Source organism: Arachis ipaensis, chromosome B5, assembly GCF_059453495.1.
Source record: "Arachis ipaensis isolate K30076 ecotype BB chromosome B5, ASM5945349v1, whole genome shotgun sequence".
NCBI lineage: Eukaryota > Viridiplantae > Streptophyta > Magnoliopsida > Fabales > Fabaceae > Arachis > Arachis ipaensis.
In genome coordinates this window covers 159,688,264-159,702,277 of record NC_142440.1, presented here as the reverse complement: position 1 = coordinate 159,702,277, position 14,014 = coordinate 159,688,264, and the positions used below count along the sequence as shown (strand labels likewise).

The following is a 14,014-nucleotide window of genomic DNA, read 5'->3' as shown; positions in this document are numbered from 1 at the left end:
ATTTGGCTATTTTTTATGTTTTCTTTTTTTTTTAAATTGAATTTTATTTTAATTACGTAATTTTTTATTATAACAGATTAGTGCCACGAATCTTTCCGAAACTATATACAATATGCTCGAGAATCTTTTCTACGGATTCGTATTGTATATGAGGTGGCACTTTACATAAACCTCAAGAGAAAAATATTTTAGTTAAAATATATGGATAAAACATTTCTTTTCCTCTGTTTATTTTTTTCTCATTTTAAATTTCATACTTTACTTTAATATAGTTTATTTTTCCAGCTCATTTAAGTTTAGTCAAATTACATTCCTAAATTTGTTATTATTTCCTTTTAGTTAAATTCAAAACATTTTAATTTGCAAGTCGTTTTCAATATTTAATTTACTCGTTTACATGCAATTAAAAAACAATAAAAAAAATTGTGATAAAGAATGATAGACTTTAATGCATGGTAAACTAACACCTTTGTTTCAAAAGTTGAAAATCTAATAAAACCGTCCAAAATTTGTATTGTGACCCTTTTAATCTGTCCAAGATTATTCATGTAATTGAAATTCTCTCACTTTGGTTAGTTCGTCCAAAACTAAACGTGAAATTTCTCCATCAATTATAGTTACACAAACAAAATGAGAAGACTCAATCATACAAAAATATTCAACAAAAACTTTTAATAATCAATTAATCAAAATAAAAACATTACTTCCGTTTCACATAAACTGAATAATGGAGATCCTTAAACCAAAAATCATATATTCTTGAGTAAAAGTATATAAATTTCTAAACTTTGTTGAATATAAAAGAGTCATAACATATAATTATATTTAGTTTGAATTCTAATTAATTAATCAACAACTGATTCTAACCTATGAATCCAAAATAAACTAAAAAAAACATCAGCAAAAAAAATTTAAATTGAATCCAATTTCAAACTCAAAATCCAGATTAATTTGAATTTAGAATCACATCAGCATTCAACAAATTAAATAAATAATCAATTCAAAACTTAGAACACAAATTCAGCTCGGAATCTTGAAAATTAATTGGAAACAAAGATGAACCCAAAATTAATTTAAGGATTAACGGAAGAACCAACGACGACGATATAGGAAATAACCTACGGTGATAATACAAGGGGTCAGGGAAGAGAAGAGCTTACCATCGACGACATTGAAGAAGCAAGCAGCGACACGAGGAGGGGAGGAGCCGTGAAGTAGACAAACCGGAGACAAAGGAACGTAAGTGGGGTGATCGACGCTGGTTGCATCAACAACAAACAATTTGAATCATCAATCCCAGTTTGAATCCAATATCCATAAAATTAACTCAGAATCAAGGTTGTGAGAACTAGACCGGTCATTAAACCAGTCAAGTGAATGGTTCAATGGTTCAACTGAAGTCAAACCATAATTAAACCGGTTTAATTAAATATACAATAAAATTATAAAGAAAAATACATAATTTCTAAACTCATAAAATTTAAAATTTGACAATTTTACCCAACAAATGATCCATAATTTATCATTAAGAGCTCGTGAACTTTCAAACATCAAAGTTTATAACCAAAAAAAATCAAAACATTCATAAATGACAAACACAATTTTCCACCATAAAAAAATAACATTGAACAAACAAGTCTATTACTATTTTTGGAAATTATATCAAAATTCTATTCAGCATTTGGTGAAAAACTTGCTTTCAACTAATATTGAACATACAAGTTTTCAACTAAAATTGAACAAACAAAATTCTATTCAGCATTCAACATTACAGCAATTCTGCAGCAGAATTAACAGAATAAAAAATATTAATTGAAAATATTAATTGAAAACTGAAGAACTCTGCAACAACTCCAGCAAGCCAGTAATTCATATAATTAACAGAATATACATTAATTGAAAAAGTGAAGAACTCTGCCGCAACTCCAGCAATTCATATCATTAACAGATTAAAAAAAATTAAAACACTAAGAAACTCACTGAGGAAGAGAGATCAAAGACGGCCTAGAGTGGCACAGAGATGCTCGGCAAGACAGAGGCGACCAACTACAGAAGCTACGACCCGACCTTCAAACGGACCACCCAATGATAACAACGGCGACAGAAGCTTCAAACGGACCACCCGACGACGACGACGTGACAGAAGCTTTGAGTGGCGATGGTGGCAACGGCTGGTGGCCACTGCCGGTGCTGATAGTGGTAAGGACGGTGGAGTGGAGGCGTTCTTTTTGGCTTCAGCCTTCACCTCGTTGAGGAAATTAGGGTTGGAAGGAGAGGAAGGCATTAGGCTCGAAGGGATTGTGTGGGTTAATGGGTTTAGGGTGTTGAGAAACTTGGGCACACTTTGAATTAGGGGTATTAGGGGTGATGTTTGGTTCGGTTCGGTTTTTTAGAGAAAAGTCATCCAATCCAATAGTTTAATTAAACTACGGTTCGGTTTGGTTATTAAGACCATCCGAACCAAACCAAACTTTGGTTTGGTTCGGTTTGTTTCGTTTTTTTCAATCAACTCAAAGAAAAGCCTGCCATACTATTTCACAAAATTATAACATTAAAATCATATAACACAAATATGCAATAACTAACAAAAATCTTGATTCAATGAAATTGAACGACAAAAGAAATCAAAATAAATGAAACTCAGAATCACAATTTCACAAACATGTCAAGGAATTCCTAAATGTAGTAAAACAAATGAACTAACTCTATTAAATGACACAAAATAACACAAGACTCACAAAAAAATGCAGGCAATACATAAATACATTGTGCCCACCTAGTTCTCTTAAAACTAAAAGCCGCAACTGAGACATGTGTAGAAAGACCAATTACCTTAGACAATTGCACCTTCTGTTCATCAATTATATTGATTCCAAGTTCTCTTCTTATATCCTGCCAAAGACCAACACCAGATAATGAACAACAGATACTAGGAATCAACAACAATGAACAATGAACAACAATGAACAAATAATTAAAAAAACAGAAGAAGAAACACAACAAAATAAAATTACTAGCATTCAGCAACAATGAACAATGAACAACAATCAGCAACAATGAATAAATAATGGACAACAATGAACAACAGCAACAATGAACAAATAGATTGAGCAGAAATTGAATACAAATAAATCACAAAATCAACTGAAAACAACCAAAATAACAGAATCAGAGTTATTAATAAATTAAATCACAAAATCAACTCAAAACAAACAACCCAAATTAACAAAATCAGTAAACAAGCACAGTAACTCATCAGTATTATTAACAAAATTTCAAAACAAACAAAATAAGTGCAGAAAACCAAAAACCAATTCATAGTCAGAGAATCAGAGAATTTGAACTAAGCAAAACAAGCAAGTTTGAACCCAGCATCTCGGAAGCATAGAATCAGAGTTATTAACAAGAAACTAACAAAACCCTAAACAAATCCAGCAACTCAGAATCACAGAAATTATAATTAACAAAATCAAACCCTAACTATTTCATAATTATAAACCCAATATGTCTAATTAGCTTCAGATACATAGAAGGAGAGAAAATCAAACCTGAATTCAAGTGGATGGGAAGGAGGAAGAGCACTGGAAGGGGGCCAACCGGTGGCTGCTGTGTTGTGGGTGGCCAGGCCAGAAACGCAGCAGTACTGCTATGGGTGGCCACAAACGGTGCTACGGGTGGCCAGATCGGTCCTGTTGGTACTGCTGGGGTGCCGCTGGATGGTGCTGGCCTGCTGGGTGGTGTAGTGTCTACGACCCTCGCGGTGGTGCTGGCTGGGGCTGGGTGGTGCTGTCCGGGAGGAGGGGCTGGGAAGAAAGGTCCGGTGGCGCTGGGAGGAAGGCTTCGACGGCGCTACGAGGTGGTGGGAGGAAGGGGTTCGCCGGCTGGGGAGGTGCTGCAAGAAGATGGGTTCGCCGCCGGCCCTAGGTTTCTTCGAGTGAGACTGAGAGCGAGTGTAGAGAGCGAAACTGAGAGTGAGAGTAGAGAGCGGGGTTTTTTGGGGGGGGGGGGGGTGGTGTTGGGGGTTTGGGTTTTTAGGGTTTTGTATAATATCGGTCACGTTATTGGGCCCTTTTTTTTGGGGGGGGGGGTAATATGGCCCAAAGACTACTTATATGGACTGAACGCCGGGTCCATATGATATAAATTAATATATCAATTAATATTAATTTCATAATTTTTAATATGTCATTAAATAATTAGATGTCAATGTAATTTTTTTTCCTATTATCAGTGTATAAAAAATAAATCACATATATAACAGAAGTAGATGATATGATATGTATTTAATTATTTATATGAGTTTATCTCTTTTGCTAATTTCTAAAAAAGATAAATCAAATAAGTTACATATAAAAATGCTGTGTGTTTTATACTAAATGTATAACTTAAAAGACTAAACTATAATAAATAAGTAAAAACTATAAAAATATATTGTGTTTTGGATGTATAACTTAAAAAAGATTATATATACAGAAAAACCATATACACATATATTTTTCTGAAAAATATTGCATATGGAATGACTTTTACAGTTTTACTCTAATTAAAAAATAAGTAAAAACTATAAAAATATATTGTGTTTTAGATGTATAACTTAAAACTTAAAAAGATTATATATACAGAAAAATCATATACACATATATTTTTCTGAAAAATATTAATTTTTACAGTTTTACTCCAATTAAAATATAACTTAAAAATATTAAAATATTTTCTTAGCTGAAATAATTTATTTTTTTGTCCAGAAAAAAAAAAACTCATTGTTGAGCCAGTTGCGTAGCTGAACGTCTATGTTCGTAAGCAATAGGGCATGAAATTCACAGCTTAGTGCGTCGCTCTCTCTCTCTCTCTCTCCTCTCAGTCACTCTCTTCAGGCAAGTTCTCTCTCTCTCTGAACGATTTGTACTCTGAGCTGACATGCTACGATTTCGATGAACTTTTTGTGATCTTTGTTGGAAATTGGAGAAGCCCTTTTGCTTCCTAGATTCAGGACTTGAATTGGGTATCTGGTCTTCTGTTTAATTCGCTTGAGCAACAGAAAGTTTGGTTTTTTTTTTTTTTTTTAAAGCGATCTACACAATTTGGAATTCGAATCTGGAATATTGTCAATTGAGTTTTGCAAAGAAATTGTAATGGGTGAATATTTTGTACCTTTGTTGAGTTCGAGAGTTAGCATTTTAATTCAATGCATGCCCAAATTTTACTAAAGAACTTTTTGGGGTTTGTTGCTATTCTTAAATTGGGAAGAATGTTAACAAAAAATATTCCCTTTTTCATTGTTTTTATAGGTAATTTGCAATGGCTGAACCTTCCAAGGTCATTCACGTTCGAAATGTGGGGCATGAGATATCTGAAGTATATTCTCTCTCTCTCTCTCTCTCTCTATCTCTTACTACTTTGTTTGGTGTATATTATTCCATTGTTTTGTAACATGATCATCATATCTATATTGTGATATTCACTTTTTTTCTGAAAGGAAGTAACTTTTCTTAAGACCATCTTGTAATCAGTTGATCAGTTCTACATTCCATTTTCTGTTATTTATAGTGACAGTTTTTTCTTTAGCTCTAATGTGGAACTGTGGATTCTAATTATAGTCACTTCATTCTAAGCTGTGTTTTGAATTTCTCTCAAATGATTTATGTATATTGTATTGTTACAATGTTGATTGCAGAATGATTTACTTCAGCTATTTCAGCCTTTTGGAGTCATCACAAAGCTTGTTATGTTGCGTGCTAAAAATCAGGTTTCTTTATGCCTTCAAATTAGACCATGTGTTTTTCCCTTGCTTTTTGAAATTTCAGCTGAATTAGTTATGTTGCACTATCTATCATCCTTGTAGGCTCTTCTCCAAATGCAAGATGTTCCGTCCGCAATTAGTGCTTTACAATTTTATGCAAATGTTCAGCCTAGCATTAGGTATAAATATATTATGTCACATCTCTTTTAAATCCTTTATGGTATTTCATTGAATGCTATTTTGATAGCTTGACCTTGGACATCATGTTTAGAGATTCGGAAGGGTGCTCCTTGTTCGCATTGAGTTCTAGAATATTGCCGTAATAATCTAATTGTCTTTTTGTTTCATTCCAGGGGGAGAAATGTTTATGTCCAGTTTTCCTCACATCAAGAACTAACTACAATGGATCAAAATCAAGGACGTGAAGATGAGGTTGGCATTTTATAATATTTTCTTAAACATGATAAAATATGCCCGGGCTTGTTGATTATGTAAAATATGAAACATCAGTAAGCTTCTTTTTTATTTTGGCAGTCACATTTCTTAGTTTTTAATGCGAGACTTTCCTCTATACTATTTATATAGTTCCATTGAAGTGGGTTGTGTTAAGTTAGTATCTTCTGTAGTTTCTCGTTCTTTTTTTTTTTGGTTGGCTTCTTCCGTATTCAATGTACTTCTCTATTTATTCTCCTTTCTCTCTATCTCTCTTTCTTTCTCTATGCTCTCTGCTGTTGGGAACTGCTGGATGCACAGCCAAATCGAATTCTCTTAGTTACAATTCACCACATGCTGTATCCTATAACTGTGGATGTGCTACATCAAGTGTTTTCCCCCCATGGATATGTTGAAAAGATTGTAACGTTTCAGAAGTCAGCTGGTTAGATTCTCTTGGATTCTCGCTCTCTTTCTTTCTTTTACCTATTCGCTTTTCCACTCTTTTCTTTTGCCTTGGGCTTTAACTCGGTGGATGAGGGAATGGTATTTTGGAATAGATAAATACTTTGGTTGTTCTTTTTTGTAGGTCATTGGAAAATGATGGAAGATTGTTCATTAATATTAGCAAATTTTTTATGCTTCTGCAAATTTATTTTATTTTTAGCTTTTTTGTGTATTCTACTGTAAATTTCATCATGTATTTGCAAAACTGTGTAGGCTTTCAGGCTCTCATCCAGTATCAATCACGTCAAAGTGCTGTTACCGCTAGAAGTACACTTCAGGTTGTTTACAATTTACTAGGAGCTAGGCACTAATTGGCTTGTTAATTCTGATATTGGCTTGCTAATATTATGGTTATATTTCTGAAAAATTCTAGGGACGCAACATATATGATGGTTGCTGTCAACTGGACATTCAGTTCTCGAAGTAGGTTAAATTTATCTCAAGCAATTTCATCATTAATTGGTTTCTGGTTCTAAAACTTACTACTTTTGGATGTTAAATTCATTGTTAATTGCAGCCTTGATGAATTACAAGTGAACTACAACAATGATCGATCAAGGTGATTTTGTTGGTTCTTTCTTTTTTAACATTTAATTTTTCCTACTTCAATATCTTTTATTTACATTTCGTATTCATTGTTTCTGTGTTTTTTAATAATGTTCCGCAGGGACTTCACAAACCCAAATCTTCCAACGGAGCAGAAAGGCCGATCTTCACAAGTATGCTCCGCGTGACTCTTTTCTTTATCTATTTATCAACCAAAATTTCTTGTTGATCTTTTGGAGAGCCCATTCTAAGATATTTTTCTTCCTTCATCTTCTACGAAATAGCCTGGCTATGGTGATGCAGGAAGCATGTATGGTGTTCAAGGTTCTGGAGGTAGAGGAGGTGCTAAACCTTTTAAGTTGCTTTGGTTGGTTTGTCGTGTTTGTATTATGTGCTAGTTTTTATTAAATATTATGCGCTAAAATTTTTCTTTTTTTTTTTTTTCTCTTTTTTCACAGCTGGAGGATATTCACAGGTGGGGTACCTTTCAAGCCAAGTCGAAGTCACTATTTGCTAATTTTGATGCACTATTGAATATATGAGGAAGTCATTATCCTTTTGGCATTTCATGCAAAGTAGTATTTGAAATGCCTAATGGTTTATGTCTCCTTTTTTTATTTATTTTTGCATTTGAAGAAACATTGGTGAATGTACTAAACACCAGGCTTGCTGGATTATTCGTAACTGATTTTGGAGATTGAGTTTTCTGATCTTGAAACTATTATTAATTTGAGTTTTTACCAATTTGTTTTGAATTTTATAGATGGCCAATGCTGCAGCAATTGCAGCTGCCTTTGGGGGAGGCTTGCCTCCTGGGATAACCGGAACAAACGACAGGTGTACAATTCTTGTTGCAAATCTCAATCCTGATGTAAGCATGTTGTCCTGGAATTTCTGCGTTCTGCTATAAAGTTCTCTCTCCTCTTTTCCCCCTTTTTTCTTTAAAGTTGGCTCAAACTCTGTTTATTTCAGAGAATAGATGAAGATAAACTGTTCAACTTGTTCTCCATTTATGGGAACATTGTCAGAATCAAACTTCTTAGGAACAAACCAGATCATGCGCTTATCCAAATGGGGGATGGTTTCCAAGCCGAATTGGCAGTACATTTTCTTAAGGTTTGTTACTTAGGTGCTTATATCTTTACTAGAGGTTCTTGTGATTTTTATGGTTAATATTATCTCTCCAATGTAGGGAGCTATGTTGTTCGGGAAGCGATTGGAGGTCAACTTCTCGAAGCATCCGAATATAACCCAAGGTGCCGAAACACACGAGTATGTGAATTCAAATCTCAACCGGTTCAATCGCAATGCTGCTAAAAACTACCGGTATTGCTGCTCGCCAACCAAGATGATCCATTTGTCAACCCTCCCACAAGACATCACTGAAGAGGACATTGTAAGCCTTGTGGAGGAGCACGGAACCATTGTCAACAGCAAGGTCTTTGAGATGAATGGAAAAAAGCAGGCTCTTGTTCAGTTTGAAACTGAGGAGCAGGCTACCGAGGCCCTTGTCTGCAAGCACGCAAGCCCACTTTCTGGCTCGGTGATTCGAATCTCCTTTTCTCAGTTGCAGAACATTTGATCGAGACTATTGCTACCGACTCGAGCGCTACCGTCTTACGGTTCTTAAGCTTATTTGGGACAAGGATTCTGAACTTGGGAAGGATAATATTTATGCAGATGATGCCACTTTCATTGTCTTGTAATGGTCGAATTGCTTATTAATATACAGATAAAACCTGTTCTCACTTCTCATTTCACTTTTAATCATTTCTCTTCTCATCTTCATTTCCTCTAATACTAGATCTTTAGGTTCTGACATAATGGGAGTGGGGATAGATTTGTGATTACATAGAGAGGGGCAAATCTACTACCTTATGTTTATGAAATTATTGTTGTACATGTTCTTAATTTATGTTAAGTAGGCCTCTTCCTTTTGTATTCTCAATCCATGTCAATTTTCCTTCTCCAACAACTGAAAAAGAAAGAAACCTTTTCCTCTCTTCCTCCTTCTCCTCCTACCTTTTCCCTCCACATCTTTCTTCCTTAGATGCACATGGATTGAGATCATGTTCAAATATTATCTTATGTTCTGTGTGATATTCTGATCTTCCTTCACCCTCAGGTCTCAACCTCCATTTAAAGAATGAAGAACATAGCAGCATTTAGGAATGAATCTTTGCTTGGACCCTGTTATCTTTGCTCCTTTTTTCATGCAATTCAATAGTTTTGACTTTTGATGTTGGTTTGTCATCTTCCAAAATGGGTATTATTCAACCATCATTTTTATCTTAAATTATGTGAATAATTGTTAAAACTAGAAGAAAAAGAAAGTGAATTGGGTCATAAGAACTCCAAATATGATGAAATACAATAAAAATGGATGTATTATCATTTCAACATAGGATTATATGAAAACGAGCTTATTACAATGTTTGATATTAAACACTTAAACTTCTCACCACTACCTTACCAAATTTAAAACAAAACATATGCATTATGTCATGAAATAATTAAGAAAAATATTATGTTGGATACAAGATTGATTAATGATTTTTTTTTTAATTTCTCAAAGTATTTGTAGCCTAACCTATGAAGCACAGACATTTCGCTGAATTGCCGTATTCGCGTATCAGACACATTTTGGACACGACACTCACCGACACTCGTCCGATACGGGTGTCTGCTGTGTCCAACCGTGTCTTAATAAAAAAGAAAAAATTCATCTCCGGACACGCCTGGACACACCTAAATACCATCACGTGTCAGCATGTCCAGTCTTATTCTTAACATATATTCTTAAAATAAATTTAGATATAGTATATATTATTATTTATTAAAATAAGACATTAAAAATAATTAAAAAATTTTATTTATATTTTAATATCAATAAAATATCAAAATATCATTACGATTTATCTAAAAAATACTTTATATTTTATATATATGTGTGTCCCCGTGTCATGTAAGATTAAAATTTGCATATCGGTGTGTCCCGTATCGTGTCGTGTCCCGTGTCCGTGTCAATGTCCATGGATCATAGAGCCTAACAAACCAAGGACTAATGTTGATGATGTATAGTTGTATACACAAGTAGGATTTGAATCTCTACTTAAACAGCCGAATATGCTAATCATTTAACCAATTCAATTTGGTTACAATGTTGATTAATGAGTACACATTGAGAAAATATAGTGACATAAGTTTTTCTTTTTTTTTTTTATATACTCAGAATTCAAACTTTAAACCACTGAAAAAAAAGAATTAAAACATATTCGCCTAACACAATTCAATAATGAACTAAATAAATGGTTTAATTATTCTGTTGGTTCTTATAATTTCGCAAAATTTTTAATTAGGTCTTTATACTTTTTTAGTCTCTGCACAAATTTTGTTTTTTAATTTACACTTTTTTTTTCTTTTATTTAGGTTCCTATACTAATTTTTTTTAGTTGGGTCTCTATAAAATTAAGCTAATTAGTCAATTACTACTAAGAGGGACTTAATTGAAAAAAAATTAGTACAGGGACCTAATTAAAAAAAATATAGGAATCTAATGGAAAATTTCATGAAACTATAGAGATCAACAGAGTAATTAAACCTAAATAAAGTATATAATAAACCAAAAAAGAAAAAGAAGATAAAAATGAAAATCTAAGAATAGAAAGTTGTAACGTGTAGCTCTGTAAGGTGAAGAAGCTTACGAACATGGATTTACATGCACTCCGTTTATCGCATCCCTTCTTCATTCTCAACAACACCAACACCAACGCTCTCTCTCTCCGCAACTCAATTTTAGGGTTTAATCGTCGCAGTCGCCGGTGGTTGAAGCTGGAAGCCACCAACAGAAACGGCGCCGCTTTGGACGAAGCTGCTTTCGAGGCGGAGAGGTTGGCCCTCGACGCTGAAGCTCGCTCCGCCATGGCTCAACAAGGCCAAGCTTCCATCTCTGACAGCAACGATCCCAAGGCTTGGAAATGGATCATCCGAAAGAGGATTTGGGATTCCATGGAAGCTCACAACTTTGCTCAGAATCCAAGACCTGTTCATCACCGCATTCCCAATTTCGTTGGCGCTTCCTCTGCTGCTGATAAGGTTTAATATTTTCTCTTTTCCGTTTCTACTTTATTGTTGTAAGGTAAATTATGTTAATTTTAGTGTTCTATATTATCCTAATGTGATAATAACAATTGTTTGGCATTTAGTTTATAGTTCCAAAATCATATTTTTTTGAGTAGTTAAGTGAAGTAGTGGTTAATTTCTAAACTTTTCATGAGTGCTTTCCGTTTGAGTGATTGAGAACTGAATGTGTTCTTATGAGTTGAGCTGAATTGTCAATTTTGACAGATGAGGTTGCTAGATGTGTTTCAAGCTGCGCAGTGTGTTAAGGTTAATCCAGATTCTCCTCAGAAACAAGTCAGGTTTCTCACTCTCTCAGGTTAGATACCATAAGAAGAAGTTGCTTCATTGGTGTCTTCTTTACGTTGTTGCTTAATTTCACCAGCTTGAGATGTCTTGGTATATATTATTGGGTGCTGAGAAATGGTGATAAAGCACAATGGATTTTAAAATTATACATGATTGCATAAAATGGCTCAGCTTAGAACTTGTCATGTTGGACATTGAGCAGTTCAAAGTTAAAAATTGGATCTTCACTTGCAGATGGAAAGAAGTTGTTAACTCCTCAGCCACGCTTAAGGACAGGATTTTTCTCTATACTTGAATCCAATATGTTACCTCCGGGTACCATCAAGGAAGCCTGCACTTCTGTTGGGGTTGCCAAGCACGGACGGCCAATTGGGTTAGATGAAAAGATAAAAGTAGATGTTATTGTTATTGGATCCGTTGCTGTTGATCCAAAGACAGGTGCTCGACTGGGGAAAGGAGAGGTTCGGCTCATGTCTTTTAACTTTCTTATTACGGTCATGTTTATTCTTCCATGTATTTGGGTTGCTTATCCATTAAAGGCTAGAGCTATAAAAGTAAATTATATTTCCTTGGCAACATATATGATTGTGAATTCCAATGGGAAAGGTATGAAGTGCAGGGATTTGCAGAACTTGAATATGGTATGCTGCGGTATATGGGAGCTATTGATGATTCAACCCCAGTTGTCACCTCTGGTAATTTTGATTCTTACTACTCAACTTTCCTTTGCCATAATATGATTTTGTGAAACTAAAACAAATTGAGGACAAGAGTAAATTAATGTATATCCTTAGCTCATATTCATGATTCGAGCATGAATATGACAAAAACTTGTTTGTAAAACCTCAAATTTTTGTTTTAACAAAAGGAAACATTTCTCTTCTTTATAAGAGCTAAGTTACATAATTGCATATAATTTGTATTTTTTTAAATAGTTGTCTAACCTCTATGATATCCTATTGTTTTGAGGAAGTTACATTAAGGAAGGTGAAGCACCTTTGATTAGTGAAGTAATTTGATTGCACAAACACTGAACTGCTAAGTAGATTATATTCACCCTATGATGCAATCTTTTCAGTTCTACGATAATGATTTCATAATGTCTAGTGGTATGCATTACCAGTTTATTCTTGATGTCTTAAGACTTATGGATTACAATTTCTCTTTGTTAAAATACAATCTATACTTGGATATAACATCAGTGATAACTACCCTTGCAGTGCATGATTGCCAATTAGTGGATGATATTCCAGTTGAAAAGCTGTTAATCCATGATGTGCCGGTGGATATCATTTGCACACCAACCCAAGTCATCTTCACAAACACATCTATTCCAAAGCCTCAAGGTTGGTTAGAACAGTGCCATCCAGATTTAGTATTGTCATTTTGCTAACCATGCCTTGTTTTTAATCATTGTAATGCCATTGAAAACATGTAATATCTGTACTAGTGTTCAACCTTGAACAACGTAGTTTTTCTTTTTCTCCTCCTATCTATTGGATGCATAACTTAAATTTTTCGTTTTCTCAAAGAGACAGACTAAAATGTTCACTACAGGAATTTATTGGGATAAATTATCTCCTGAGAAGTTGGGACAAATCCGTATACTAAGAGAGCTCAAGAAGAGGATTGAAAGAGAGACTGGACAAAAGCTTCCTACTGGCCCTTCAGAGAAATTGCCCCCTACTGCACGAAGAGGGCAACGGGGTTAACTGGGATTGTGAGTTTTTGATGGATATGTATATAAGAAATTTTTTCAATAAGTTATATATAAATAAAGGGGGGAAAAAAAAGAAAAGAAAAAGAAATGTTCAATATATTATCCTGAAATTGTTGAGGTGAATAGTATTGTTTTCTATCATTGATGATGTTTGGGGAGAAAGAACTACTAGTAAATGTTGCTTATTAACGTGCAAGAGGGATCACAAATATGAAACCTCTTTGTATTTTTATTTCATAGGTGGTAACTCAAAAGTCAAAACACCACTTTCTCCTCTTCTTTCTAGCTTAATATTGAAATTCCCCAACTGTTATATTTAGTTTATGATATGATGACTTGTACGCCTTTCGGTGTTTTGTATGATGATATATATTATTTTGTTTATATTGTTTCCATCCATACTCAGATCTTACTGTTTTATAAAATGCAATATTTGATGCATGTATCTGCGTTTGTAGCATAGGGATGATATGGTACCAGCGAACTGCTCATTTAGAACCTAAGTTTGTGGGAGTTAATATGTTTTTAAAGCAAAGGCAAACTCTGCTGTATTTTATTCAGGGGGAATTAAAGAAATTTTATACTGACTTTTTCTTAGAACAAGACGCTAAATGCAAATTCCTTTTTCTGCTCAAGAGTTA

General features: G+C 34.2%; 2 protein-coding genes and 1 long non-coding RNA gene across 4 annotated transcripts; 2 read left to right on the top strand and 1 right to left on the bottom strand.

The window, feature by feature from the left end:
* Window positions 1-227: 227 nt before the first annotated feature.
* Window positions 228-4,011, bottom strand: LOC148566411 (uncharacterized). Its single transcript, XR_015883772.1, has 4 exons — window positions 3,549-4,011; window positions 2,833-2,892; window positions 1,981-2,530; window positions 228-1,258 (listed from the first exon to the last, which is right to left on the bottom strand). It is a non-coding gene; the product is annotated as an uncharacterized LOC148566411 (long non-coding RNA).
* Window positions 4,012-4,717: 706 nt separating this feature from the next.
* LOC107644959 (polypyrimidine tract-binding protein homolog 3) lies at window positions 4,718-9,163 on the top strand. Of its 2 annotated transcripts, none has more exons than XM_016348935.3 (15): window positions 4,718-4,874; window positions 5,289-5,355; window positions 5,675-5,746; window positions 5,843-5,919; window positions 6,094-6,172; window positions 6,494-6,617; window positions 6,893-6,957; window positions 7,053-7,102; window positions 7,197-7,238; window positions 7,347-7,398; window positions 7,510-7,567; window positions 7,684-7,700; window positions 7,989-8,096; window positions 8,198-8,341; window positions 8,418-9,163. In XM_016348935.3, exons 2-15 carry the CDS (start codon window positions 5,299-5,301, stop codon window positions 8,805-8,807), a joined length of 1,335 nt encoding a protein of 444 aa, XP_016204421.1. In that variant the 5' UTR covers window positions 4,718-4,874; window positions 5,289-5,298; the 3' UTR covers window positions 8,808-9,163. The 2 variants fall into 2 exon arrangements, with proteins under 2 accessions (XP_016204421.1, XP_016204422.1); XM_016348936.3 differs by having other exon boundaries at window positions 4,740-4,874; window positions 7,510-7,558.
* Window positions 9,164-10,860: 1,697 nt separating this feature from the next.
* COG0212 (NagB/RpiA/CoA transferase-like superfamily protein) lies at window positions 10,861-13,761 on the top strand. Its single transcript, XM_016348934.3, has 6 exons — window positions 10,861-11,320; window positions 11,573-11,663; window positions 11,888-12,114; window positions 12,273-12,348; window positions 12,874-12,999; window positions 13,211-13,761. Exons 1-6 carry the CDS (start codon window positions 10,934-10,936, stop codon window positions 13,363-13,365), a joined length of 1,062 nt encoding a protein of 353 aa, XP_016204420.1. The 5' UTR covers window positions 10,861-10,933; the 3' UTR covers window positions 13,366-13,761.
* The last annotated feature ends 253 nt before the right edge of the window (window positions 13,762-14,014 follow it).

Excerpts from the sequence above, each read along its gene's own strand:
- LOC107644959 (XM_016348935.3), top strand. The coding sequence starts at position 5,299 with ATGGCTGAACCTTCCAAGGTCATTCACGTTCGAAATGTGGGGCATGAG. Across the intron at positions 5,356-5,674 it reads TGGGGCATGAGATATCTGAA|AATGATTTACTTCAGCTATT; the intron begins GTATATTCTCTC and ends TGTTGATTGCAG. Across the intron at positions 8,342-8,417 it reads TGGCAGTACATTTTCTTAAG|GGAGCTATGTTGTTCGGGAA; the intron begins GTTTGTTACTTA and ends TCTCCAATGTAG.
- COG0212 (XM_016348934.3), top strand. The coding sequence starts at position 10,934 with ATGGATTTACATGCACTCCGTTTATCGCATCCCTTCTTCATTCTCAAC. Across the intron at positions 12,115-12,272 it reads CTCGACTGGGGAAAGGAGAG|GGATTTGCAGAACTTGAATA; the intron begins GTTCGGCTCATG and ends TATGAAGTGCAG. Across the intron at positions 12,349-12,873 it reads AACCCCAGTTGTCACCTCTG|TGCATGATTGCCAATTAGTG; the intron begins GTAATTTTGATT and ends CTACCCTTGCAG.